This window comes from Dermacentor silvarum, chromosome 3 (genome assembly GCF_013339745.2).
Source record: "Dermacentor silvarum isolate Dsil-2018 chromosome 3, BIME_Dsil_1.4, whole genome shotgun sequence".
Lineage (NCBI taxonomy): Eukaryota > Metazoa > Arthropoda > Arachnida > Ixodida > Ixodidae > Dermacentor > Dermacentor silvarum.
In genome coordinates, this window is record NC_051156.1 from 205,919,721 (window position 1) to 205,946,699 (window position 26,979).

General features: G+C 45.2%; 2 protein-coding genes across 2 annotated transcripts in view; one reads left to right on the forward strand and one right to left on the reverse strand.

The window, feature by feature from the left end:
• The window catches only part of LOC119446538 (dnaJ homolog subfamily C member 11), a 45,766-nt gene extending 18,849 nt beyond the window's left edge, over window positions 1-26,917 (reverse strand). The window contains exons 1-11 of the mRNA XM_037710990.2: window positions 26,900-26,917; window positions 25,821-25,927; window positions 25,527-25,656; window positions 21,071-21,144; window positions 20,323-20,424; window positions 19,379-19,446; window positions 17,641-17,815; window positions 14,545-14,612; window positions 11,379-11,443; window positions 9,843-9,967; window positions 365-444 (exon numbers count right to left, since the gene is read on the reverse strand). Coding sequence (XP_037566918.1) covers window positions 365-444; window positions 9,843-9,967; window positions 11,379-11,443; window positions 14,545-14,612; window positions 17,641-17,815; window positions 19,379-19,446; window positions 20,323-20,424; window positions 21,071-21,144; window positions 25,527-25,656; window positions 25,821-25,907 — 974 coding nt within the window. The 5' untranslated portion in view covers window positions 25,908-25,927; window positions 26,900-26,917. The remainder of the gene's footprint in view (window positions 1-364; window positions 445-9,842; window positions 9,968-11,378; window positions 11,444-14,544; window positions 14,613-17,640; window positions 17,816-19,378; window positions 19,447-20,322; window positions 20,425-21,070; window positions 21,145-25,526; window positions 25,657-25,820; window positions 25,928-26,899) is intronic.
• The window catches only part of LOC119446537 (calmodulin-binding transcription activator 2), a 493,330-nt gene continuing 492,444 nt past the window's right edge, over window positions 26,094-26,979 (forward strand). The window contains exon 1 of the mRNA XM_037710984.2: window positions 26,094-26,424. Coding sequence (XP_037566912.1) covers window positions 26,376-26,424 — 49 coding nt within the window. The 5' untranslated portion in view covers window positions 26,094-26,375. The remainder of the gene's footprint in view (window positions 26,425-26,979) is intronic.

Here is a 26,979-nt window from a genome sequence, read left to right on the forward strand (position 1 = left end):
GAAGATCTGATTTTCGGGCCAAAGTAGTGTCGAATCGCAACTGCTGACTCCGTCTTCAGTGTGGTTAATTTTTTCACATCTTTAGGGGAGTTCACACATAACAAACTACTGATACAACTACCACTTTTCACAGCACTGCTTAGGTCGTTATCAGCGGGTTCAACTGTATAAACAAACTGGCCCCTGTATGCTCTCAGTGACAATGACAAACTGAGAATAGTTAGAAAACCATGTCATGGCTCCTGCCTAATACAAACTATTGAAAGAAATGCTCTCTCAGCTGTGCACTGATATAACCAGTGGAAGAAGCGGTCACTTGTCTGCGAGGCCCTTTCTGAATAATCTGCTTCTGATCTGTACTTACTTTATGCTCCCTTTTAATCGACCTTCGTCAGGGAACTTGTAGGTGTAGCTCATCATGGCAAATGTATTTGGAATTCCAAACTAAAAGTGAGAGAGAAATGTCAGATAAAAACAAGATTAATACACAAAGACGAAGTCATCAACAATAAAGTCTTTGACAATAAAAAATACATTTAATAAACCATCTGAACTTGCACTGTGGAGCGAGGCATAATTAAGGACACCAAAAAGCTTTCCGCATCACAGAACAAACAAACGGAAGCCCACAAAAGGCAGCAAGAGATTTATAAGGCACAGTTTTGTTTGCGCATTCTTCAAATTAAGTTGCTGTCACTTTTCTGACCTTCAAAAATGCTTATGAGAGCGAGTTTCAAATCAACAACTAAACGAACTGAATTAAGCAAACTATATAGACACAAGCATTACTACGTATTTTAGAGGAAATCTAGAATATATTTATTCACAATATCTTCCAAAATACACAGTATTCCTCCACTTGCGCATTACATCAATGGTGCTGAGTGACTTGGATTGCATATCACATTGAGGAAGAAATCTGACTTGCAAGATGCATGTTCTCTTCTTTTGCCTTTTTGTGCTACTCATGCATGAAGGCAAACAACTCTGCACATTCATAATACATGCATGCATTACAGCTATGAGCATGACAATGTACAGTGGAACCTCGATGATACGATCACGGCTAATACGAATTTCCGGATGATACGAATTTTTCTGCGGTCCCGGCCGAGCCCCATTACTTTGCAATGTGCTAGAAAACGGTTGTTATGAATCGATTTTCGACCCGCGTCGGTTGATACGAATAAATGTCGCCCCACCGACGCCGCGAAAGAGAACAGCACGCAGTCACGCGCTTTCTCCCTTTCTCTTTTGGTGTGGAGGCGCGGACGCAACGTCGGACAGCGCGGAGGCCGCGAATGGGCGCGAAGAGTTCGAAGCGGTGGCGCTTTTGTTGCTTTTCCTCCTTTTCCGCGTGCCATCGGGCGGAGTGGCTGCCGTGCTTCGGGCCGCGTTCTTTTTTGCGCCATTTTGCCTAGTCGCAGCGAGCTATGTCTACCTAAAGTTCCTATATAAGAAAAGTACCGCCATCCTTTGATAAACGCCGCTTCTCTCTCTCCTGTATCTCCGATTGGACGATGATAGCGCGCGCTTTTCTCTTCTTTATATTTTCTTTTTTTCCGCCTCAGAGCCATGTTGAAAGTCCTCTGCGCAGCCGCAGTCGCCGGCGGCGGCGCGCGCCCGGCCTGAAAGCTTCAACGTGGACTTTCTAGGTGCGCCACCGTCAACTTGGCTTTGGCAAGCAAAAAGTAAAGAAAAAAGCAAGCATTTAGGAGAGGAGGTGGTGGAGGAAAGAGTAGATGGCGGTACTTTTCTTATATAGGGACTTTATGTCTACCGAGATACGATCTCAGCTGATTCGTGCGGCCGTACGCCGAGGCGCGGGAGCCTCCGTTGGCGCGTCTTCCGTCGGCTGCGTTATTGGTGCCGATCGTCGGCTGCGTTATCGGTGCGTTATCGGTGCCGTTATCGGTGCCCCGCGCCCCCCTTAATTTAGCTAGTTTTAATTGTGTTTTGATGATACGAATTTCGGCTAACACGAATATTTTTCGTGGCCCCGTGAGATTCGTATCATCGAGATTCCACTGTATTGAGTAATGTACATATTTCCAGTATGTATAAGGAGTGCTGGCAATCTGCCACACCAAGCAGCCAATGATTTAAGACACATTTTTTAAGATATCAAAGATAAAAGGTCACCAAGGTGTCTACACCTCGTGAATCTGGCAATGAGAACAGTCACAAAAGACTTCTAAATCAACTGAAATTAGATTTATACCCGTGTCACACGGGCGTTTGGAAGGCCTTACAACCGATTGTCAGTTGACTCAAAGGTCAAGTTAGAGCTGCTACACGGGCGGTTTCGAAGGCCGTCGAGTCAATAGTCAATTGAGTCAACGGAGCACCCTACAACTCTATCGAAATCTCGATGGCCTTTGAGCAACGGAAGCGGAAACAGCGCGAACATGCCCTCTCGTTCACAGTGTGCTCGTACTCACGGTTAGAAAGAACAAATCAAACCAGAATGCTCTAAAAATATTATATATGAGTGTTATTAATTATTCAATAAAGTATTTTTGCCACTTGATATGTGCGAACTGCACATACTCTCGACAACAGCGACGTGCTTGTGTTTGTATACTCTCCCTCTACTATAGTGCCTAGAATATACGTGTAAGTATATTCTAGGCACTATACCTCCGCTGCAGAAATATGCATCTTTTCCCACCCCGAACCTCTACTACTACTACTATACCTCTACTCCAAGTGCTGCAGGCTGCCGTCATATCGCCGCCATTTCGCAGTATAAACAAAAATAAAAGAAATTATAGTGCTTTTAAGTGGTTTTAATGTTGTTTAACTTTTGGTGACACGAAAACGAAAATACAGATCCGCAGCACCACACAATTTTGCGAGAAACGCCTGAACCACTCAACGGCCTTTCGTGTATTAGCGCAATAACTCCTTTGAGTCGATAGAGTTGTGGTATTTCGAAGGCCGTCGACTGGAAGGCCTTCCAAATGTGCCCGTGTGATACAGGTATTAGGTTCTGACCTTAGTAATCATAGAACGAAAAACTGTTGCACAGCTCACCCTTAAAGCTACGAGAATGCAATAGAAATGAAAGCATTACGGTGCATTACGACATGATTTATAAGTTTGGATATACAGTTGAACCTGGATATATTGAACCCACATATAACTAATTATTCTGTATAATGAACAGCAGTAAAATCCCCTTGAAAATTTTGGTATAAAACTTTTATTTTAAATATCGAATTACCTATATATCGAACTTTTTTTGTGATCCCCTTCAGATTCGATATATGCAGATTCGACTGTAGTACGTTTATTCTGCTGAGATCTGTGACAATTTGGCCGCTTCTGGTATTCTGTAGAAAACTCACCGTGTGTGACAGCAAGTAGGGGATGGTGCATGCTAAAGTACAATAAATATATTCTCTATTTCAAATTCTGTATGCCTCTTACAAATACTTCATCAATCACACCTTTGCTCCTTGCAGTGGATATTAAAGGGGCCCTGAAACACATTTCTAACTGGTCATAAAATGGCCTCATAAAATGGACTTCATCTTAGAAATCTCATGGAGCAAAAACTTTTCGAATCCTTCACGTATCAGTGGAGTTATTGCACCTATACGCGGCTTTCTCTCTTTATTCGTTTCCGCTAGCACGCCAGAATCTACACAAGGGAGCAGCCAAGGGGGGAACACGTCGTCCAAAAGTTGAGTGTGCTGGCTGAGAAACGGCTTGTCGCGACACCTCGTGGTGGCTGTGGTAAGACTAAGCTACACAGCATCATGCAAGTGTTGTGTGTAGACCAGCAGTGCAAAAGATTAGGGATGGGTGAATAGTGAATTTGAGGTTCGAAGCGAATAGTGATTTGGTCGAATAATTTCGAATCGAACAGTTTGAATAGTATATATCACATATTACAGTAAAACCTAGTTAATTCGAATTTCACGGGACCGGAAAAAAATGTCCGAATTAAAATGCTGAATTATCAGGGTATCGAGAAAACAATACGCAAATGCTTACTACGTCAGCATGATTTTATTAGTGTAATGGATGAGCAAATCCTTTTGCTATTTTGCACAAAAGCAGTGCGGAAGCTGCAATTCTAGTCATTTCGTGACTGATTGGCTCTCGCAGTGGCGATCGAGGCCTCGCGACTTCCTTCGCAGCACGGCCGCGACACGCTTTGCACTACCGCGCGCACATCCCGATTTTCATCAGTAAGCTGACCGCCAACAGATCGCAAGTCCATTGCGATGTAGCCAGTGCTCTTCATCCTCGACAGCTTTGCACCGAGTCAAACCGAAACATCTGTTTGTCGCAACCGTGGCCGTTATCGACGCGATTATGAACGGCGACTTTGCAGTGCCTAAGGCACGCAACCGAAGCACGCACCGAGTCGGAACAAAACCACCATTCGCTGCAACAACTGCAGACGAAATCGCGGTCGCTACCTATGCGATCATGGATGGCCACTACGCAGCTTTTTAGGCACGCGGCCGACGTGCGTATTGAGTCAAAATGAAACTACAGTGGAATCTCGATGATACGAATCTCACGGGGTCACGAAAAATATTCGTATTAGCCGAAATTCGTATCATAGAAACACAATTAAAACTAGCTAAATCAAGGGGGGACGCGGGGATCAGATCGCGAAAATCGCGAGAAAAATCTATTTTTGAAAACCACGCGTTTGGGTATCTGCAACGCCTAATCTACGCTGCATCAAAATGGTTTGGCTGAAAACGCACTGAAAGTGCCCGAAAAAGTTTAATTCGTCAGTGCGCAGGGCGAGAAAACAGCTTTAAATCGTGCAAAATCCCCGCAGTTCACGGAGCCATATTTCGTATATCCCGCCACCGAGCGCCACCATCTTGGTATCGTTCGAAAGCTCAAAGTTTCGCTGTTCCGCTTCTCAATTAGTCCGTCGTCGCCAACTTGTAACAAATGCACAAAAACCAAAGAAGCGCGGGTCTGCGATAGGTAGTCACGCGGGCCCTCTGATAAAAGCGGGCCTCCGATTGGCTACCGTGCTGAAAGGCGTCTCTCCATTGGTTGCTGCTGTGGCAGGGGCAAGATGGCAACCACAGTTGTCTGCTTCGTAAACCACGCCGGCGTCTTCACTTGACACACAGAATTCGGATTACTGAGAACTCCCAGGTTAGTGATGGATCGTCGCTCGTTGGCGAATAAACTTTGGACGAAGCACGCCTTCGAATACGGAAGTGCTCCTACGGCAAGAAAAATACGGCAATTAGCGGGAGAAGCGGAGGAGCACCCGACTGAACGAGCGCAACCTTGCACCGTGGATTACGTGCCGCGCTATCTTGCACCGTGTGACTCCAGCAGCGAAACCCACAATCGCCCTGTGCCATCGGCACTGATAACGCAGCCGACGGAAGACGCGCCAACAGAGGCTCCAGCGCCTCGGCGTAAGGCCGCGCGAATCAGCTGAGATCGTATCTCGCTAGACATAGCTCGCTGCGACTAGGCAAAAGGGCACAAAAAAGAACGCCGCCTGAAGCACGGGAGCCACTCCGCTTGATGGCACGCGGAAAAGCACAAAAGCAACAAAAGCGCCACCGCTTCGAACTCTTCGCGCCCATTCGCGGCCTCCGCACTGTCCGGCGTCGCGTTCGCGCCTCCGCACCAAAAGAGAAAGGGAGAAAGCGCATGACTGCGCGCTGTTCTTTTTCGCGGCCGTCGGTGGGGCGGCATTTATTCGTATCAACCGACGCGGGTCGAAAATCGATTCATAACAACCGTTTTCTAGCCCGTTGCAAAGTAATAGGGCTCGGCCGGGACCGCAGAAAAATTCGTATCACCCGGAAATTCGTATTAGCCGTGATCGTATCATCGAGTTTCCACTGTACTTTTTGACGCAACCACTGCGGAAGAAACCGCGGCAGCTATCGACGCGATCATGGATGGCGACTATGAAATCCCGCGGCCAATGCGTTGTTATGCGGGGCGGTAAACGCAATAAAGGCACAAATAGGCACGAAGCGTTCCGTCCTTGCTGTCATTCACATACGATTTCCGCTGATGACTATGGCGATGCCGGACTCCGCCCCTTCGTTTCGGTTGTACGCTAGCGCCGTTTCTGCTCTTTAATGCAAAAACATATAGCCTTCGAGATTTATGGTTGATGTATGGCAGTCATGACGTGACACATAACCTCCGAGATGTGTACCGGCCGTCCGTGGCTTCTGGCTGCCTATTCGGGAGCGCCGAATAATTCGAAAATATCAAATACCTGAACTCGAATCGAAGCGAATAACGAATATAGCTTCAAATAACGAATATAGAATTATTCGATCGAATATTCGACAATACCGAATATTCGCCCATCCCTACAAAAGATGAAATGATTTATCTGTCTTTTTGAGATTGCAGACATATATCTGTTTCATTTATTTAACTCAAAATTAGCAATTATGTATTATTATGTATTTAGCAATATTATTATATATTCAGCAATTACGTATTACTGAGAATGTTCTGGCGATCATGAAATCAGCCAATGGCTGCTGGTGGGTCCAGCTTCTTGCGCAGACACTGCATGACGACATTGCGGAAGCAAGAGCAAGCGATTTTTCACTCTTTTCAACATGAGATTGTGAATTCCCTGATCCATGCAGTGCAATAATATTTGGCTCACATGTTCACAGGAGCCTCCTGTACAAATTGGCAACATTTTCTTACTAACTTCAAAAAATTGTCGCAGTTTCACCCGAAAGGCAAAGCATCAATTGGGATAGCAAATTAGTAGAGAGCTATACGGAGTAAGGACAGTAGTTTTATCAGCTGTATAAATTTGGCTGTATATACAGCGCTGTATAAACGAGATCAGAACGGGACACTCGTCGAGCAGCGTCGGAAGTTTTTACCACCTTCTCGCCTCGCAATGTTTTTATATAAATAGGCACTTGGTGCCGCAGCTAAATGCCGCCTCCCCTCCCTCCCTCTCGTCCCCCAACGGCCTTTCGCGCGATGGAAGAAGTCGCGTTTGCTCTATATGTATGGTGATTGTAAAGGAGGAAAGAGACGCTTAATTCTGCAGCCCTTCATGGAGCACGGCACAGAACGTGCGTTTGCTCTCCGCCATGCATTTGCTCCCCGTGAAAGCGCGCGTCCCTCGCACCCTTTCACTCGCACACACAGCATATGGCGTGCGGCGACGATTTCATCGCCGTTGACATCATACAGAACCTCATGGCGACGGCGACGGCAGAAATCCGCTTTGGAGTGTAAATATAATTGCTATCACAATAAATGTGCTTCGGGGCCCCTTTAAGACTGAGGTTGAATTTACATCACCGAAAGGAGGAATTTCATATTTTCTAATGCTATCTTTGATGTGATTCATTAAGGCCATTCCATCAACTAGGGAAGTGGAGTAGTGATAAAATCCCGATACAGTCGCCGACGAATTTCTCGGACTCCAAAAATTTGGACTTGTTGGATATTTCGGACTTCATACATGCATCATCAGGGTTCCCATTGGGCTAACGCATTTTTGCGACAAATTTTTCGGACAAATTAAGGCCCCAAAGTTCAATTTTCTGGACTAAATCACTTGTTCCGGGCCACGCTACCCGAGCTTGGAGGCCACCATGTTGTATTTTCCGCTGGCTCGGCCTGGCTTGGCCAGGCTTGGCATCCAGTGGCCCGCTCTATAGCCCTCCAAGATTGGGCCATCCTCTAGTCTCAGACACCATGCCTGCTCCTCCTTAGCTGACAAAACCGCTCCAGGGGACAGCACTTTTTCCTTTTTCTTTCGTTTTTCGGTCAGCACTATCGTTATAACCACTTCATGCGGATCGCATCTTTGTGTGTGTTTGTGCGGCTTTGCATTTGAGAGATTGGAACACTTCCTGTGCCTTCGCAAGAGGCAAGTGGTGTGAAGTAATGGAGCTCATTTCTTCGATCTCCATGGTGATCTCTGCCAATGGAGATCGCCAACGCGGTGACGCTCTTGTCAACTGTATACGGAGACGACGTCAGTCTAGTGCAAATCCAAGCAAATCTGATCGCTTCCAAGAGTAGTATGAGGCAGGTCATTATTAGAGATATCTTTGCGCTACCTTAAGCCTAATAAATTTTTTGGGGGGGTGAATGAGTTTTTCGGAGTGTTACGATTTTTCGGATTAATTTTAAGTCACCGCGAGGTCCAAGAAATCAGTCAGCGACTGTATAAGAGGTGTGAGATTTTAGCATGGAACCAAGCAATAATGAGAATGTTTTTATTTTTTACTTTACGATGGTACAGGAGCGAAGACACGTTGTTGCACTGCTAACCCTCTCCATGCAAGCACAAACTCAACTCAAAAACTCAACATAACTTTTGTAGTTTTCCTGATTTAAAGAAAAACTTAAATATGTGGAAATTGCGGGAAATTCTAACATCGCAATGACATAATTAGTTCTATGGCCAAGTATGAAATTCAAAAAGGGAAGTTTAGCTTGCATCATCCCCACAAATAACAAAACTGTTTTGGCCGATGAAACGAAAACATAGTTCTAAAAAAAAGTGCTCTCAATCAGGCTAAGCTAACCAGTGTTACTCTTTAAACTTTTTTGAATCTGTTTATGTACACCCCTTGCTTGTCAAATTTCCAGTACTGTTCAACTAGGTACGATTGAACAAATACAGTGGAATCTCGATGATACGAATCTCACGGGGTCACGAAAAAATTCGTATTAGCCGAATTTCGTATCATCGAAACACAATTACAACTAGCTGAATTAAAGAGTCGAGAGGTGAACTCACTCAGGCACACGTACGTAAAAAGCATTTACAGTATAGACCACTTATAACGTAACCGTCTATAGTGCAGAACTGGCTACAACGTGGCCTTTTCCGACTCCCGTTTACCCTCCCATAGAACTCCATGTATACGCATACCGCTTACAGTGCAGCCGCGTGAGACGAAATTGCTGCTTCCGCGGGAAAATCTCGCCGACAAGGGCGGTAGCGAGCACGAGGTACGCCCACCGATGGGAGAGGAGATCAACGAGGGCGATGCGGAGGAGGAGCATGAGACGTGGAGCACGAGTCCAAGGGCGATAAAGTCGTCACCGCACGCCGTATGTGCGAGTGAAAGCGCGCGGGGGACGCGCGCCTTCACGGACAGCGAGCGCACGTACAGCGGAAAGAAAACGCGACTTCCGTTGCGCAAAAGGCCGTGGGGGTATGGGAGGGGGGCGACGCTGTGCTGCGGCGCCAGTATCTTGCAACCGAGCGCAAGGGTAACTGGCGACGCAATCTCCCCACGCAAAAGGAGCAAAGCGGGAAGTTAGCGCAGGAGGGAGGGAGAAGGGGGGGGGGGGGGCGGCGCCTGTGCCGGCTGTTGGTGTTGTCGCGCGCATCGTATCTTGAAAGCGATCTACACATGGCTCTGACCTTTGTATGCGCTGTGCTTACGCCGCTCAGTTTCCGTTGAAGCGATAGACCGCACGAACCTTCGCTTGCTGCAGCGGCCATGCGTGGGGAAGCGCGGCCGCCGCAGCGAGCGCAGAGACAAAAAGAAAAGCAACAAAAGCGCCACCGCTTCTAACTCCTCGCGCCCAGTCGCGGCTTCCGCGCTGTCCGGCGCCGCGTCCGCGCTTCCGCACCAAAAGAGAAAGGGAAAACGCGCGTTACTGCGCGCTGTTCTCTTTCGCGGCAGTCGGTGGGGCGGCATTTATTCGTATCAACCGACGCGGGTAGAAAATCTATTCGTAACAACCGTTCTCTAGCACGTTGCAAAGTAATGGGGCTCGGCCGGGACCTCAGAAAAATTTGTATCATCCGGAAATTCGTATTATCCGTGATCGTATCATCGAGATTCCACTGTACATCAATAAACAACTTCCAGTACCTGTAGTGCACCGATGAAGTGCCCATAGCTGGTGTCCCAAACGACTGTGGTGTTCATTGCTGACTGCAATCCGGCTTTCCACGTCAGGTAGCCCACCGTGTGCTTGCCCAGTTGCCGTGCCAGCACTGTGATGAGGGCCCGAAAACAGAGTTTATTGCCCCCTCACTATTTGCTTTGCTGAGTAATAATATCATCACCTCATTGACTCGTGTAACGCTCGCATGTCTTTTAGAAATCTTGGCAGGATGCAGCTTATACACAATTCGGGCATATGACTGCCCTCTAAAACCACAAACAATGTTGTAAATGATATAAGGCATCATGCAAACAATGGCTACACACTACACACCAATTTATTCAAGATCAGCACTCCTAATCAAATTCCATTTGATTCTTCATTGCTCGCACTCTTGATGTTGCTCCTGTTGTCCCCAGAGCTTACTACCTCATCGGCACACTCACAGAGATGGCTGTCCTAGGTGCAACTTTAAAATCTTTAGCGATGGTACCAACTAATTACAAATGCCATGTGTTCAACATGCCGTCCTTGGTGAAAATGTTTTTGGCAAATTTTTTTTTTTTACTTAGAAAGTGGAGGGGTCGGTGTCCTACACAAGTAAATACAGTGATAATTTCACTTGTTAAGGGTGGGGGCAGAGGGTCATCTACTGGTGTGGATGCCGTGACTGTCTTATATTCAGAGTTCGCTCCCAGACCCAGGCCACCTGCCATTAATAGGCAGTCTTTCCAGCAAGGCTCAATTGCCTAGTGGCTGAGTTTATTACAAGTAAAGGCCAACCTCCATCGAACGAAAAAGTGACGAACTTTCGGCTTATGACGCTCGGCGACGGCCGTCCAATGTCTGAAAACTGGCTGTTTGCCATCGATCTACTCTCTACAGATATCACCACCCGACGAACGCCACCACCGAAAGTGGATGCACGTGGCGGAAAGTGCGCTCCTGTTGGCCGCCGTCGGTCACCCAAGTCGAGCTCATCTGGCCACAATGACTCCTCGCTGGCTGCGTCGGCGGCACGATTGGTGGCGTTCGCCTTCTCTTGCTTGTGTGAAGTGTGGGGTGACAAATATGCGACGGCGCTTCGCGCTGGATTTACCGCCACACAAAAATTCGCCGTGAAAGTTCACTCCATGCAGGTTGGCCTTTAAAGGGCAAATTTCGGAGCAAGGGGGGGGGGGGGGGGAGGGGAGGAGAATTTCGTTATATCACGGTTTCGTTAATTCAATAGAAATAAGATGAGGAAATAAAAATAGTTTGTTACATCGCGAATTCCATTAAATCGAGGTTTGTTGTATCGAGGTTTGACTGTAGGAGCACGGCCATTTAGAATGAAACACAGCATCACACCTCATTAGCACGCAAGCTATCATAGCAGCCTAAACTTGAGATTAAGGCCTGAACCTTTCATCAATTGAACTAAAGGGTCAAACTTCACCATCTTCTTCCTTTTTTTTTCTTTCAGCAGTTCACTTGGAAAGCTAATAGACTAGGTCAGCATAAAAGAAGGGCTTGCTTACCAAGGTTGCAGCCTGGCCGCAGGCCAATTGGCGTGACTTGGAGCAGCCCTTGAGCTGATGCAAAGCTGCAAATAGAAGCCGATAAAGAGACCCATTGCTTATAGGCTACATAGAACCTCATGTGACAGGCTTTAAAGCACATTTGATGCACAGACAGCAAAGCTTCCTATGTAGATTCCCACATAGCTTATTTGCTTATTCAATGACCATATGTTGCAGCCAAGTCTGAACAGCTCATCAAGCAACTGCATGAACTTATATACTGCTGCCCTACACCTTTCTTGCAGCTACCAAGGATGAGCTACCCAGCTACCAAACTTTTGCTGGGGCATGCAGTTTTCCATGCCTGCATGAGATGACCCAATGCTTGAAGTTCTGCCTGCAAGTTCTCTTGTGAATGAGACGCATATATTTTTTTGAATATTTGAAGGCTGCAAAGCAACCCAATTTTTTTTATAATTCGAGCAACAGGGCTGCCAAATGCTATCCTGTGTTACACGGCACCACTGGTGATGCGTGTAAAGATACACAAAAGATGTACAAAAGTGCACCCACATCGAGACCTTTAAAGACCATGATATGCAAAAATATATATATACAGTCAACGTCTGATTTTTCGAACTTCCTAGAGGCCGTGAGAACGTCAAAAAAATCGGGCAGTCCGAAAAAACGAATGCATGCCTTTTACTGCCCCCAAGGGCTGAAATCGCCACAGGCACGTCCAAAATAGCTCTGAAGACCTGCCAGTACACTTATTATGCGTATCGGTGCTCGTATTGCGATAGGAGACAGCAGCGTGCACCTGCCGGAATACATACCGTGTCCCGTGACAACTGCCCCTTCCCACTCTTGATATGCTTCACCGCAACACTTCGCGTATGCTTCACGGCGTAACACTGCTGTACTGGGGCGAAGCTAACTTCCAGAAACCAGCATTGCGCAATGCGGCGCGCTTTCCAAGCTTCCGTAACATTGGTGAGGATTAATTACAAAGGTGGAGTCGGCGCCATTGCTAACAGTGGCGAATTGTTTCAATGAAAAACACGGCACCGAACAGAAAGAAGTTTGGTAGCGAACATCGAAGTAGCTAGGCCTAGCATTGGCGCGGCGGTGGTTGCGGCTGCCAGCGGATCTGCGTGCAAGCGTGCCGATTCGAGGAGGCGAGATAAACAAAATGGCGGCAGTGGTGGCTACCATTAATGCCGTTTCGGACCTGCGGTCATGGCAAAACGTCCAGAAAATCGAACGGCGAAGGTTTTTTTGCGTCCAAAATTTCACACGTTCTTATACATTGACTTTGTGGGGTACGTGGTGGTGCCGCGAAGGCGTCCGAATTATCAGGCGCCCGAAAAATCGGTCGTTGACTGTATGCATATATGTATATATATATATTTTTTTTTTCTGCAATCAAGAAATGCAATGTGAACTTTAACCCATTACATGCCGTGGACGTGCCTTATTCGGTTACAATTTTTTTGCAATAATTTCCACTTGTCCACGTGTATTGGCGCTCTTTCCAAGTGCCAGTAATGAGCCGGGCTGGTCTAATCTATTTTGATGTTCTAGTGAGTTCCCTCTTTGGCCGCTAAGGGGCCTACAGACTCCGTTCGTGTACATTCGTCCTGTAGAGATTTAAAAAATGGCAGCTGCTAGCTCTGTGTTGCCGCACCCGTCGCGAAAGTGTGGCTTCATTTCACTGAGTCGTCACGCTCCAAAGATGATTTGCTTTTGCATGAAAGCATTGACCGTGATGGAGGTGTTTTCAGTGCTATAGACACATCCAACGACCTTGATGTTGTCAACTACAGCAACTGTTTTCATATGGCATGGCAGTAAATGAAGTTAGATGGAAGGAACCTCCCGCCAGCCCCTTCTTGTTTTACATTTCGTGTATTTTCAGACACAAGTTGTCAAATTACTGACCCATGTCATATATATTTGGAATCTGCAAGAAAATTGCTATCCAGACGGGCAATAAAAAAAATGTCATTTTCTGAACACATTTTCTTTATTTTTCGCCTGCACTTTGAGGAGTTAAAGGCACAGTAAGCTGCTTGTATGCTCAGCCATACGCAGCACAAACTAATTACAAGTTGCATGCAAAGGCAACAATAATAACAACCACAACCACACTTCCTTTTACCAATAGCACAGTACATTAACTACTGACGACACCTGTCTATAATACACATATCATTAGAACTGCAAAACAATGTTTTTGCACGGCTGAAGAAATGCATCACAAGAGAAGTTGTTGATAGATTTTTTGAGTGACTGGATTGTTTGGTTGACGAGAGAGGCTGCACTGATGGAATATGGAATGAATTTCAATCACCTCAGGTTCTATAACATACACCCAAGGCTTGGTAACATAAGCATTTTTGCATTTTGCACCAATCAGAATGCAACCAGGAATTAAATCCTTGGCCTGGTGCTCAGCAGTAGGACGTTATAGCCACAGAGTTGTCACAGTGGGCGAAAAAATTATCAAAGCAGACTTGATAGACGGCCTTGGCAAGCAATGTGTGAGCACAACCTAAATCTAAAGAGAAGCGGTGTAGCGCATTTGCCTGCACACTGCAAGAGCAGCATGTGTGAACCATGTTTCAGTGAGATAAAGATGTAAGGCAGAAGCAAGAGCCAGACCGCATGTGGGTTAATGGAAGCAAACTACCTATATCAGAAAACAAAAACCAAAAAAAATTCTACCTGTACATATCAATCAGAGACGAGATTGCTCAACCACTGGTTGCCTGAGGTGTTGTGATTAACCTGTGCATGGGCATATTTGTCTATTTATTCGGAGGTCTGCGCCTTAAGGAAGTGCACTGGAAGTGCCGCCACTGCGTCGTCAATGTGTCTTTCTTTCTGTGTGTGTTCTCTTTAAAGACAAAATGTCTTTCAGCAAATGCCAACTAGGCCAAGAAGCTGTTTTCTTGGGCCCCTCTATCTTTCTGGTTGAAAAATAAACAAGGGGGTCTTTATGCCGTAAGTAGAAACTGGACGATTCTGGCTTTCTTGTCTACAAATATCCGCCCTCTGTCAAAATAAAGGAGTTGGAAAACAGCACTTTGGTTGCCTCTTGTTTTATATGCATTTTTTTTTTCCTGTCAAGCAGCAAGAAAGTTGAAATGACAAAGACAGTTGAAATAATGGCCTTACCAACCTTCTCTTAGAAAGTGTTCTGAAGCCCTTGCATCCACAGAGGAGGCCATTCCCAGCACCGATTTCAAACTGCAAAGGTCAGTGAAGCAACAAACACAAAATTTTACAAATTATAGAGGCATATAAAGAGCGTAACAGTGGAATAGGCCTGTCAAACTCCAATAAGCTTAGTTGCAACAAAAATGCACAAAGGTGAAAAAAAATAATAACGAAAAGAAAGGCACGAACACAGAAAGTGAAATTATAGCTCTCATTTCCCTTTTCCTTGAACACTACTAGCTCACAGCAACAGGTACTCAAACGTCATGGCAGGTGTGATTGTGATAACATGGACGTAAAGATTGTGTGAAGGTGGCCCCATGAGGAAGCTGCCATGGTTACGATTTCTTGTAACTGGCCAGCCTTATTGCCGATGGTTCCCTAGAGCGGTTGGTAAACGCGGCCAATCAGACCGGGCGCGTTAGCGTGTTCTAATTTTGTGCCAATCTCATGCGGCGTTCATCATCTTCAGCCATGACTGGCTGCATTCTATTGTTGTGACACCATAAGGGCAAACGTTTGTGTGTTTGCTGTCACTCTCTACACCATGGTGTGCGATGTAGCAATTCCACTCATGGTGGCCAACTTTGCACGCCTTAAAACCTACACACAAATTACGTGGCTTTAAAGATCTGCCAATCATGCAACGAATGATGGATTAACAAGCCACCAAAGTAAGAAACACTGTTAAAGAATTCACTACTGCTCGCTGGCTGTATTGTGATTAATGATAAAATCGGCAAACAAAGTTTCCCCATGCTCCCTGAAATGTTTTTGTAAAACACGAGAAGAGCCAAATAAAAAAGTTAGCAAGTCTGGTGTAAGAAAACAGAATCTAGTGACAGATACAATAAGTGCTTGGACTATGGTAAAAAAGAGTGGTTCACACGATTACAATAGAATGTTATTAACTATATAAGGTATAGTGTATGTATGGAACAGTGTCAAACAACACTGTGCAGATCATATTGACTCCAACTGTAACTTCCTTATTTTGCACACAGAAAAACAAACAAAATTTTGGCAGACTTGTGCGACTCTGCACGGTCACAACGCAATATATAAACTGCCATTCTGGGGCATGATCTCCTGGGTGCAAAAAGGTAGCACCAAGAATTCTGTCACTCGAGTACTTTTTTTTAATGCTGGCATGATCTCCAAGATGTGTGGCAGCTGCTGATGCTGTTGCTAAGTGCCTTTTCAAATGCTAAGGTCAGTTTCTGAAGCCCAACCCCGGCGGCTCTGCCAACCATGCTGGAAAAAATTCAAACAGAAACTCCTCTGGGAGTTCTCCAAGTATGCATAAGCATTGTGCCACTTGTTCATCCCCATGCGGCCCAGTGTCATTATCAACGCTATGAAACTTGGTCCGACCAGTATAAATGACAGCGTTGCAGCGACACGAACTGCTGCGGAAGACGGCGCAAGGCGAATTGATGACGCAAGTAAACTACTGAAGGTGGCAGCAACAGCTGCACTGATTACGTTGCGATCATTATAAGCCGTAATCACTCTTTAGCACCTTATCCATCAGCATCAAACCATTATGAATTGTAAGGATCAACCGTACTGCGGCGGAGGCTGCGTATAGCGTGGCTGCGCGGGCCTGTGTTCTCGCCGCTGAGTTCATGCTGAAGCGAGACATGCAGGCCCTATCTTGAAAGCGATCTGCAATGGGGACACAGTGTGCCAAGTGCTGATAGCTTCGTGTGCACTGTGTTCTCGCCGCTTAGTTCGCGTTGAAGCAAGAGGCAGCACAAAGGTGAATTCACTTGCCGCTGCGGGCCCTATCTTTAAAGCGATCGTCTTACCCAACGGATGGACGGCTTTCCTTGTTGGGTAGGCATAGAAATGCTTACGCATTTAAAACACTCTTTTTCTGTCTTTCCTACAGGCCACCGATGATCGTCAGTAACATTTTTCACCATCAGCAAGCCACTAGTGCCTCCTCGGCAAAGGTAACCTTGAAAGCACACTTACATTAAATAAATACTTGTAAATTATTGCGTAGAAGGTCTGATTTACAGTATGCATGTGCAAAGCTTTCACCCTGAAATCTTCACACATTCTCTTACGCCAACAATTTCAGTGCTTGAAAGGATGTTTTATTGACTTGTGCGGCAGTTTGTCCATTTATTGAAGCTCCACAACTTCAAGATCTTTACATAAGCACATAATTCTAGTCCTACAAATTTTCAACCAAATATGTTGACTAGCTACTTAAAGGCAAGCCGTTTAGGCAACTAGCAAGCCCAGAAGCACATGGCAATTTAGTACAATTTCGACACTACCTTGCAGCTCTCTCGTTTGACCTACAGCTTTCAAATTTCACCAGCATGTTCTCGAAGGCATATATGCTCTATTCATACACGTTTTCTACCATTAACACCCAGCAGTTTTCTTACGCCACTTCTATACAGCCTCAGAACGGTCCCAGGCGAGCAAATCTAAATTTTTTTTTTACAATGCATCTTTTACACTGCACCAACACACCACACGTCGCCCCCCCTCATCCCCTACCCCACAACCACTTATTCTTCAATTTTCAACACACTGCAACATTTGGTTCTTTAAAAAGGAGCACATTTGCAAATGGTCCTCTGTGTTTTTGCATCTTTTATTTTACACATCTTTTGTTTGTGTTTTTGAGAACCTAAAATTTTATAACATTCTGTCGTTTAACTTGCGAACATCACAATCTGATTATGAAGCGTGCCAAAGTTGGGACTCCTGAAAATTTTCAGCCACCTGAAGTTCTTTAATGTGTACCTACATCTAAGCACATTAGCGTTATTGCATCCCTCATCGAAATGTGGCCACCACGGCCGGGATTGAACTTGTGACCTCAAGGTCAGCAGCACAATGCCATAGAGATGGGGCTACCATGGCAGGTGTTCCTGCGCACTTCTAGTTGTAATATAACAGGTTCACAGCAAAATATAAGGCCTGACCTCACTCAGATTTGCAATGTGCCACACTTCTGCATGTCTGTCTGTCTGTCTATGTGTGCATGCGTGTGTGTGTGTGTTGGAGAGAAGGCCAACATAAAGACACGTACCTCCGACCACATTTTTGGAGACACAATGTGTCGCAGGGAGCATACAATGTTCCCGCTTCCGGTTCCATTTTGTGCCGACAGATTCCCACTCATTGTGACTGTGTCATTCAGGCTAAGAGGAGCCTCGATGGACTGGCTGATGGTCATGCTATTTATTTCCATTTGTGGAAAATACCTGCAACGTAATGTGCCAACAACACCATCAGTGCAATGACAAAATGCCAGAAGCCATCAAATTGCCTCTGCCAGAGACCCAGAGGGTATCACTAAATGTCTCCTCACTAGCAAAGCCAGTAGAAGCAAGAGTGGTGAAAGAAATTCATGGAAAGGAGAACTTTTCATCATCACTCCACTTGCATCACACCCCTGCTGCATTGAGCAAGAAGAATCAAGGGTACAGGGAGGCTTGACTTATTGTCTGTACAACCAAATGAAACCAAGAAAGAAGATGTAAAATGAGGTTATTGTAGTTATTAATTGTAATGCAGAAACAATAATGAAAAGGAAAATTAAAGTGGCAGAAAAGTAAACAAGCTACCAGTGGGAGTTGAACCCACAACTTACACATGTGATGCTCTACCAATTGAGCTATGGTGGCAGCTGTCTTTTTGTGCACTTCTTCTTGGGTGTTTGTGAAGGTGCAGGAAATCCAGTCCTTGGAGTACTAGCCAGTGCCAAAGTTAATTTCCCCTACACTTCCGTTGGCTTCATTTGGTGGTCAGTGCTGCATGCAGTACCACAAGTGGTTGACTGAATGATGGTGTTTAACGCCCCAAAACAAAACCTCGGCTATGATAAATGCCACAGTGAGGGGGCTTCAGATCAACAGTAGCTGGGCTTCTCTAACATGCAGCTAAATCTAAAGCCCCCCCGTGGCTGTTTTTCACTCTTCTCCCGCTGCATTGTGGTAACCACAGTAAAAAAAAAATCACACTTGGTGGCAAAGCTCCCCAAGCACTGAGTCACAGCTGTGGCAAATTGACAGGGTGGGCTGAGCATAAACGCCATGAAGTCTATGAATGCTCTTCACTACAGTGAGGTATCGTGCTGGGGCTGTATATCTTGGTTGAACAATTTCGAGAATATATATACATTCACTTTTGTATGAGCTGGTAGCACATTGATGTATCATTGGAGTGAAGGGCTTTGTGCCCACTGGCTAAGCAATTATCAGCCATTTCTTGCATCAGCATTTGCACAAAGGTGTCAATGAACATGGAAGTCACAAGTGGCAAGCTTGATTGAACAGGTAGCAGGGCTTGGCTGATGGGTAGATTGGCAAAAAGTAAAAATACAGCATGTTTCTACAGGATCATGCACATTTAGAGGAAGCAGTTCATAGGTATTCAAGCCAGTATAATTTCTACTTCGTGGGGTAAATGTGTCTTAGACAATGCCTAATGCAGATATGTACTAATGAACGATTATACTGCTCGATTTCATGCCAAATGAGGGGTTAATGCGGTGTTTGCCTTAAAAGCGGATAACCCTGTAAATGACCTACCAAGTGTCACAAGCGTTACAGGTGCGGTACTACACCAGGCTGAGCATGCAGAGAAGAGAGAGAAAGCAGGGGGAAAGCAAAGAAGCAGTTGAATTAGCTAAACAAAATGTTGCCATATAATGACCATTCCAGTGGGTCAAACTGAAGCCTTCATAAAGGTTATAGTTTGATAAGAAGGTCAATAAAACACTGACAGAAAATACGCATGGGAGATGCACATGAAATTTGTCTTACCCTCTCGTATCGTCATCGTAGTAGGCCTCGAAAAGGTCAGTGGCATCAATGCCAACGCTGATGCTTCCCTGCGAGAAACAAATGATAAGTTTAAGAGACATGAAATATCCTAATCTGGATTTTTGGTTTTATAACGTAAGGCCCAATGGCTGCTTGCAGAGATCAGGGCTGGAAAGGTGCCAACTTGGATTGGCTTGATTTCGTAATCATTCCAGTGTTTCTAGAAGCCCAGCATTGATGACAATGAAATAGTGCATATTAACGCCATTAGCATTCATTGGGAACTTCACCCAGTTTGCTGTATGCCAGTCTGTCTGCACGTATGTCTCTTCCACTCCAACTTGGGTCACTGGGTAGCCCATGGTCTAAAGTGTAGAGCATGGTCTAAGGTGTAAAACCCCACACAAATTGCCATGTGCAAATGTTGTTCGTGATAGCTCAACGGTTAGTGCATCTGATTCAAAACTGTACATTGCTGCAGGGGAATGAGCCTTAAACCTAACAAAGAAATAGAGAGTTTTTGACAAAAAGCCTTTGGCTATCAAGTATATATACACACTGCCCTATACTACTGACCATTCATTTAAGAGTAATTTGTTATCCAAGTCCACAATGGGCTTTTTTTAATATAAACTTTGTCAAGAGTTCGAGCTCGAAAGAATTAGCAGGCAGGACAGGCAATACAAAGAAAACCAATGGCAATTCAAGTCTGAAACCTCCGGTGTTTTGCTACCAGGTCTTGAACAATTTGGTGAATACCTTTTCTGCAATTCAAACATCTGTTCAGCTATGCCCGGCTTATGGTTAACCTTCCACTTTTTTCCATAAATGTGAAGCAGTACTTCTTGTCTGAACCATAATCTCACTGCATATGCCGTTCAGTTGTTAGCCAGTGCAAACTGCTCATGGGAAGCTTACCCTGTACGCCAAAGGTTAAGGCTTACCTTCGGATTTGTTCGCTGCTGTAGACGCCTTTCTTCCTGCTCACGGGCCAGCCGTTCATACTCTTCTCTGATCTCTTGTGGCGTCTTAGTGCGCTGGACAATCTGACGTAGTCGACAAAGAAATGCAGAAGTAAACATCAACACATGAGGTGAGAGTTGAAATCAATGCTTTGAAGCAATAAAAGGCACTGTGAAATTTCCTTAGCTGCCAGTTTATGCACTTCAAGTGGAATAAATTTCACAATACAAGTTAACAAAATAAAAAATGTGCAATATAGGTGCATGCAGGCATGCATGTGCTGCGAGTTATCGCTCTTCCTAAAGACATGTACCTAAACCTATAGGTATAGACATGTATGCTACATGCATGAGCCAATGCAGGCATGTCGCCAGATGCATATGCACTTCTTCAAGCAGACAAGTAAATTGGGTTTTATCAGTCTGTTGGTGCAGAACAAATGCTAAAAGATTTTCACTTGCATAATCCATCACTTTAGCAAGATTTCAGATTTGTTACAGGCACACCTTTAAGCAAGGAATACAGCAAACAAACAGCAATCACATTCACAGTGCTAGTGATTTGTTTGTTTGTTTTCTTTATAAAACAGAATAGGTTCAGTATCACAAGTTACTTGAATAATTACCTTGCACTACAGGCACTTGTAAATAATGAAAGCAATGAGGACCAGTGCTAGTCTGTGGGACCGTGTTACAAAGCAGGAAAAAAATTACGTCCTCACTCACTCACCTGCCATCCATCAGTTTCAAGACCCTTCACTCCCAGCGTGTCATATATGGCTCTCTTGTGGGGGTCCAGCAACACTGCAGGGATAAAAAGTTGAAAGAAAGGAAGGCATGAGAAGTCCGAGCGAAAACACATTCCTGAAATAGTTTGCTTACGTCTAGTAGTAAAGGCTAGCTGGCAATCTTGGATTTGGCATATAGTAATGTAAGTATGACACACTAATCAAACTGCACTATCTGATATTGATGTGCAATGTAAAAAACCTGAGATTGAGAAAAATAACAGGCAGCATCCAATAACTGCTTCAAGCATCTTATCAACAGACGCACAAGGACAAAAGCTGTCCAACATCCTCAAGCAGGAAATTTTTGTTAAGGTTACAGGATGCAAAACCTGCCTGTCAGCTATGATTGAAAAAAAAGAAAAAAGAAAATGAGGCCACATGCATATCCGTTCAGTATTACCAGGCGTGGTCATTTTGAGCTGACAAGTACAGTGCATAAAATGCGTGCCAACGATCGTGCCTCCTAAGTATTACATCGCTATGCACCACGGAAAGAGCTGAAATTTCAAACCAAACACCCTTTGCCCTTCTCTTCGAGGGCGCTGCGCTCCCAGCCAAAGAGTGGCGTATATATCGCAAGTGAGCTACGTACATCACCATGCTGTGACATCACCCTCAGTGACCAGTGACTTCAAGAATTATTCAAGGCAACATCAGTTATTTGTTTAATCTGCTGCTTCATCAGACGACTTAAAGTTTAGAGAAATAATAAAACATGCAAACCGAATGTCTTTGTGCTTTTTGTTTTACTCTGCACTGTAGCAAGACAGGTGGACTTCCGTTTTGTCTGCTTGTTCCCACATCGTGCAATCGTGCACGCAGACAACAAAACTATGTCATTTTCTATCGTGTTTCAGCACGTGATCATGCTCTGTGATCTGCTTGTGCCTGCCTCAACGTTCATGTAGCACTGACTTATACCGCTAGTCAGGTGTTCTCGTGCACAGCACACAAAATCGTGCGCTGTGCAAAACGAGACAAACACAGCAGCGCGCACGAGACACTATCAGCGGAAGTGTGCCGCGCAGCAAAAAAGCGAAGGAAAAAAAAAAGAAGGTAGGGCCCATGATGCACGCGTCACGCAATCCTCAAACTCCAGTATGGGAGAACACAGGGAAGGAATTTCGCTTACGGAGGCAAGACATGGCAAGTGGAGAGAGTGTATGTTGACAGTGAATCTCGCCTCCTGAAATCACGGGTTCACGGCAGTGAAATATTTCTATCTCGGCTACCAATGAACCAATTTGAAAAATTATTGTGGCAGAACGCTCCCTAGAGGGCACATAACTTTCTGCGTATAACCGAAATATTCTATGTGGCCTGGTGATGGGCCTTTAAGTAGTTATGAGCTATGTATTGGGGTATCCCTGCAACATAAAGGTTCCTTGTAACATCACAGTGCCTTGTGACATCATGCTCAAAGCCTTGGAAAAAATATTATGGGGTTTTGTTCCTCAAACCACGATCTGAATATGAAGCGGGGGACTCCGGAATAATCTGGACCACCTGGGGTTTTTTAACGTGCACCTAAATTTAAGTACACGAGTGTTTTTGCATTTCTACCCCATAGAAATGTGGCCACAGTGGCTGAGATTTGATCCCGCAATGCTCAAAGCCTTGGAACAGAGAATAAAGTAAGAAGTTCATGAGTGTACATAGGTTCAAACCAAGAACTCTATGGTTCTGACATGTGTGTTCTACGCCTACTCCATAACCGCACTGCATTTGGGGTGAAGAAAAGCCACATTATGGGCTTACTCCCAGAGTTCGGGAAATACTTTTAATGGGTCACATTAAAGGCATCCTCTGAAAATGAAAGATTCCTCCTTTCATTGTTGAAATTAAGCCTTAAAAGTACACAAGGGTGAACCGAGCAAGTAACACTTTGCGTTGCCTTCTCTTATATTGCAAAGAAAAAAATTTCCTTTATAACTTCACTGCACTTAAGAAAATGCTTTTAACTGGTCACATTAACAGTAATGTAAAAATATGAATTTAAGTGTTTATTTATATTATACCTTAATGTAGAAAAGCACAGATTGAACAATGAACAGCACACGTCATTGTCTCCTCTAATCCATTCATCCCTGGCCCAAGATCGCATTACTGACAGGTCAGTGAAGCAGATTAAGACAGGTACACCACACATAAAATGGGACAATTTTCCAAAATTGCTCATTGTAATTTAAACTATTTCATACCTCCAACTTTATCTAATCAATGCTCAAGATCGTTATTCTTTCCCCACTACACATTACATGGGTTCCAACCAGGAAATGCGGGGCTGTGATGCCCTACTGCCACATTAAATTGCCCACTAAAAATAGGAGTTGCATTGTAATTTTACCTTCCTAGATCACAAAATGGCTTTAGCAAGTCACATTTAACGTAGCATAAAAAAATCTCATCGGACGGTTACAAGTGTGTAATGCGAATGTTTAAGCATTAGCTGTGGTGTGGGCTAAGCGTTCTCACTCCAGATCTCGAGCTCGTCAAATCGCTTGAGGTCTCAAGGTCCCTCTTCTTCTTTACATTTCAGTGCAAAAAATATTTTATAGTGTTCTTGTTTAGACTACTACATTCCTCTCCAATGCTCGAGTGCTCACTCGCTTTCTAAGCATTACACTGGCGCAGCCGAAGACGCATCATGACGATGGCATGACAATTCTGAAATGGTGAAGATAGTACAACAATCACAGCGTGACGACAACAGCTTGAGGATAATGATGAGTGTATGACAATGAATATATGATGACAATGGTGTGACGACGACAGTATGATGAGAATCAGATGACAAATCTCGAATGATGACGATGAAACGACTACGATGGCATCACAATGACAGTGTGAAAATGACTGCACGACGACGATGGCATCACAACAGCACCATAATCAATAGTGAATGATGATGGTGTGCTTACAATGGAATGACAAAGGAGGAATGACATCAATGGAATGATGGACGGCATTGGGATGATGACGAGTGTATGATGATGGTGATGGCATGACGGTGTCTGTATGACAACGGTGGCATGAGATGGTGAGACGACAATGGCACATACCCATGGGAACTGTATACTGCACTACCTCCGGGATCAGCCCACCACTGCGGACAGCCCCAACGATGCAAACTAAACCTCAAACTGAAACTAAACCTCAAAAGCATTGTGAAATTAGTAAATGTGCTACGCCATCAATTAGAGAGTGCAGAAGAGTATTAGCAAACACCATGGCTTCAAATATTTATGACACCAGGATGTAGGCTGCCTCGACGCTCTCCTCCAAGCCCCCGCGTACCTGAAGCCTACATACACCATAGGTCTTCATTCAAACTGAAGTCATTGCAAACAAATCCGCGACCATCACAGTCCCTCCTTTATGTTCCATTGTCAAGGTTCACACCTTTCCAGAAGTTGTTCCTGACTCGTGTATGTCATGTTCCGGACAACTACATACAAACTTCATCACGTCACCGACAACCCAAACCACGACTTAGGATGAATTTGTCTGCTTGCAGGGGCACAAAGTGACAACAGCTACTAAGCAGTACACAGTGGCATTCAAGCGAAGACAGATCTTGAGCATTGCTCATGTAAACATTTGTTGGGTTATATGATTGGAGTTGCTAGGTCATGTGAAAGGGTACATTGCAATAGAGCAGCTTAGCGCAGCTATTGAATCGGGGCTGCTAGATCTGCGTCTTCTGTTTTGGTGTGCTGTTTTACAGGATTGTGACTGAGAAATCTTACAGAGGTGCTTTTAAACGATCGATTGCACTGATGCACCCTCACCTAACGTTTTCTTTGCGTGCGTCATGTTTAAAAAGTTTTTCGTTGACACCGGGAACTATACGCGACTTGTAAAACTAAACCGCGATTCAAATGGCCTAAGCAACGAGAGCGACAACTTAACAGACATCCATCAATACGAAAGGGGCACAGAGCGCGAGGCGTCTCTCTCGTCTCTCAGGTGTGTAAGATGAGGCACGATACAACGATACAGCACCTCCGCTGTTCCCACGGATTGAGATATGCTTATGAAACATAGGTGCAACTTTTATCCCAGTGTCACGCGGTCACTTTCGATCGCGATCCAGCCCTTATTGCGATTGGATTTCTCTACCACGATTGACTCTCTCCCCCGCTAGTGCAAAGGAACCAATCGCGATCGAGAAATTTGATCCCGATCGGGCTCGATCGCGATCGAAAGTGCACCGTGTGACACCCGTATAAATGAGTGGTTCCTACCGGGAAAAAGTACCAGTAGACAGGGCTATTTCCTCCGCGAGGTTTGAAAGTAATTAATTTACAGCCAGCACTCTTTTACCGGCGTGACGGCATCGTGTTGAGCGAGAACCGCGCGAAGTGGGCTGCGGCTGGAAAGCAGCGGACATACCATCGTAGGCTTTTCGGGTCTTGTTGAAGAGCACCTCCGCGTCTCGTTTTCTGAGAGGGTCCGCATGTTTGTCCGGATGGTATATCTTACTTAATCTCCTGTAGGCATTCGTTATCTCTTCTGTAGTTGCCTGGATGCGAAGAGAAAATGCGAAAGCGTCGGTTACGCACACGGGCAGACCGGCGCATGGACGGCACGATATTTCATCATTCCATCGTAAAAAAGCGGTCAGCGTAGTAGGGATTAGCGCAGCCCATATGTATATGCTACTTGATCAGGTGGAGACAAACTTACATCCTTTCCGATGTTGAGGAACGTATAATAATCGTCCTCCACTTGCAGAACATCGTCGTCTGTATCGCTGTCCATGTGCGCCGCCATAACTGCGGCTAGCGGCCCCACTGAGATAAAAAAGAAAACTTCCACTAAATTTCAGTAAAGTGACTAGAAAACCATGACTAAAATTTTTATGTGACTTTAGTGTAATAAACTACGACTTTTTATTGTTGAAATTGAAATACGGTAGAAGAAACGCGCATTTACTGGTGCAAAGAGTATCGCTTACTCTCGTCCCCAAAACAGCGCGAGCGCAGCGCTCCGGAAAGTTGCGTGCGACCAGCCGGCGAAGGTTCTGTTTACATTCGATTCAAAGAGTTTCGTGTTTCCGAAAAAAACGTGATACTTTCGTGACCGCCCGTTGCTGGAGCTTCGTATTCGTCGAAACATGTAGTTCCTAGCCACCCGGTGCATTGTGCGTGCTGCAGGCCGGCCCCGGCGGCGAAAGAAATAAACTCCCCCAAGGATGAATCCTCCAGACTGTTGAAGGCTGAAAGATGGAGAACTGCTGGGATGGCTCAAATAATTCACACAAAAAATGCAACCCCTCAGTCGAACGCTGGTAAGTTTTGTGCATCATACGGCATGTCGCAGCAGCGGCGGTGAACTGCTTGTGATTCGCGCTGCGCGACTGCGCGCGAGGTAGATGGGCGTTCCGATTTTTGCTGTACGTGACTTCCGAGGCGCTGGCATCCGATTTTGCGGCTAGCCGTTTACTCAAAGCTCTAATTTCAGAGTGGGACATTGACATGTAAACGGAGAGAAACACAGTACATGTTACCGAACCAATTTTCTTCTTCCAGACGATCGAAAATCGTTTTCTCGCGAGTGTTTCGTTTTTGTCACTGACGCGCCCATAGTTCCAGCGCCGATTAACAAAAAGTAAAAATTAATATTAAAAGAAAGGTGCCTGGGAATGGAAGAGCTTGTGCGCGCAAGGTCGATATGAGGGATATCTTCCTCTCGTAATTTCTAGACAGCGGTCGCATTTAGCGCCTCCTGAATGTGCCAAAGCTGCCACCGTGTGCGATGCGTACCGAGCCGTTGTGTCGCCGCGTCTCGAGCGGCTTTCTCTGGAATCGATATTCACTCTTGCATGCCGAATGCGCGGCCCGGT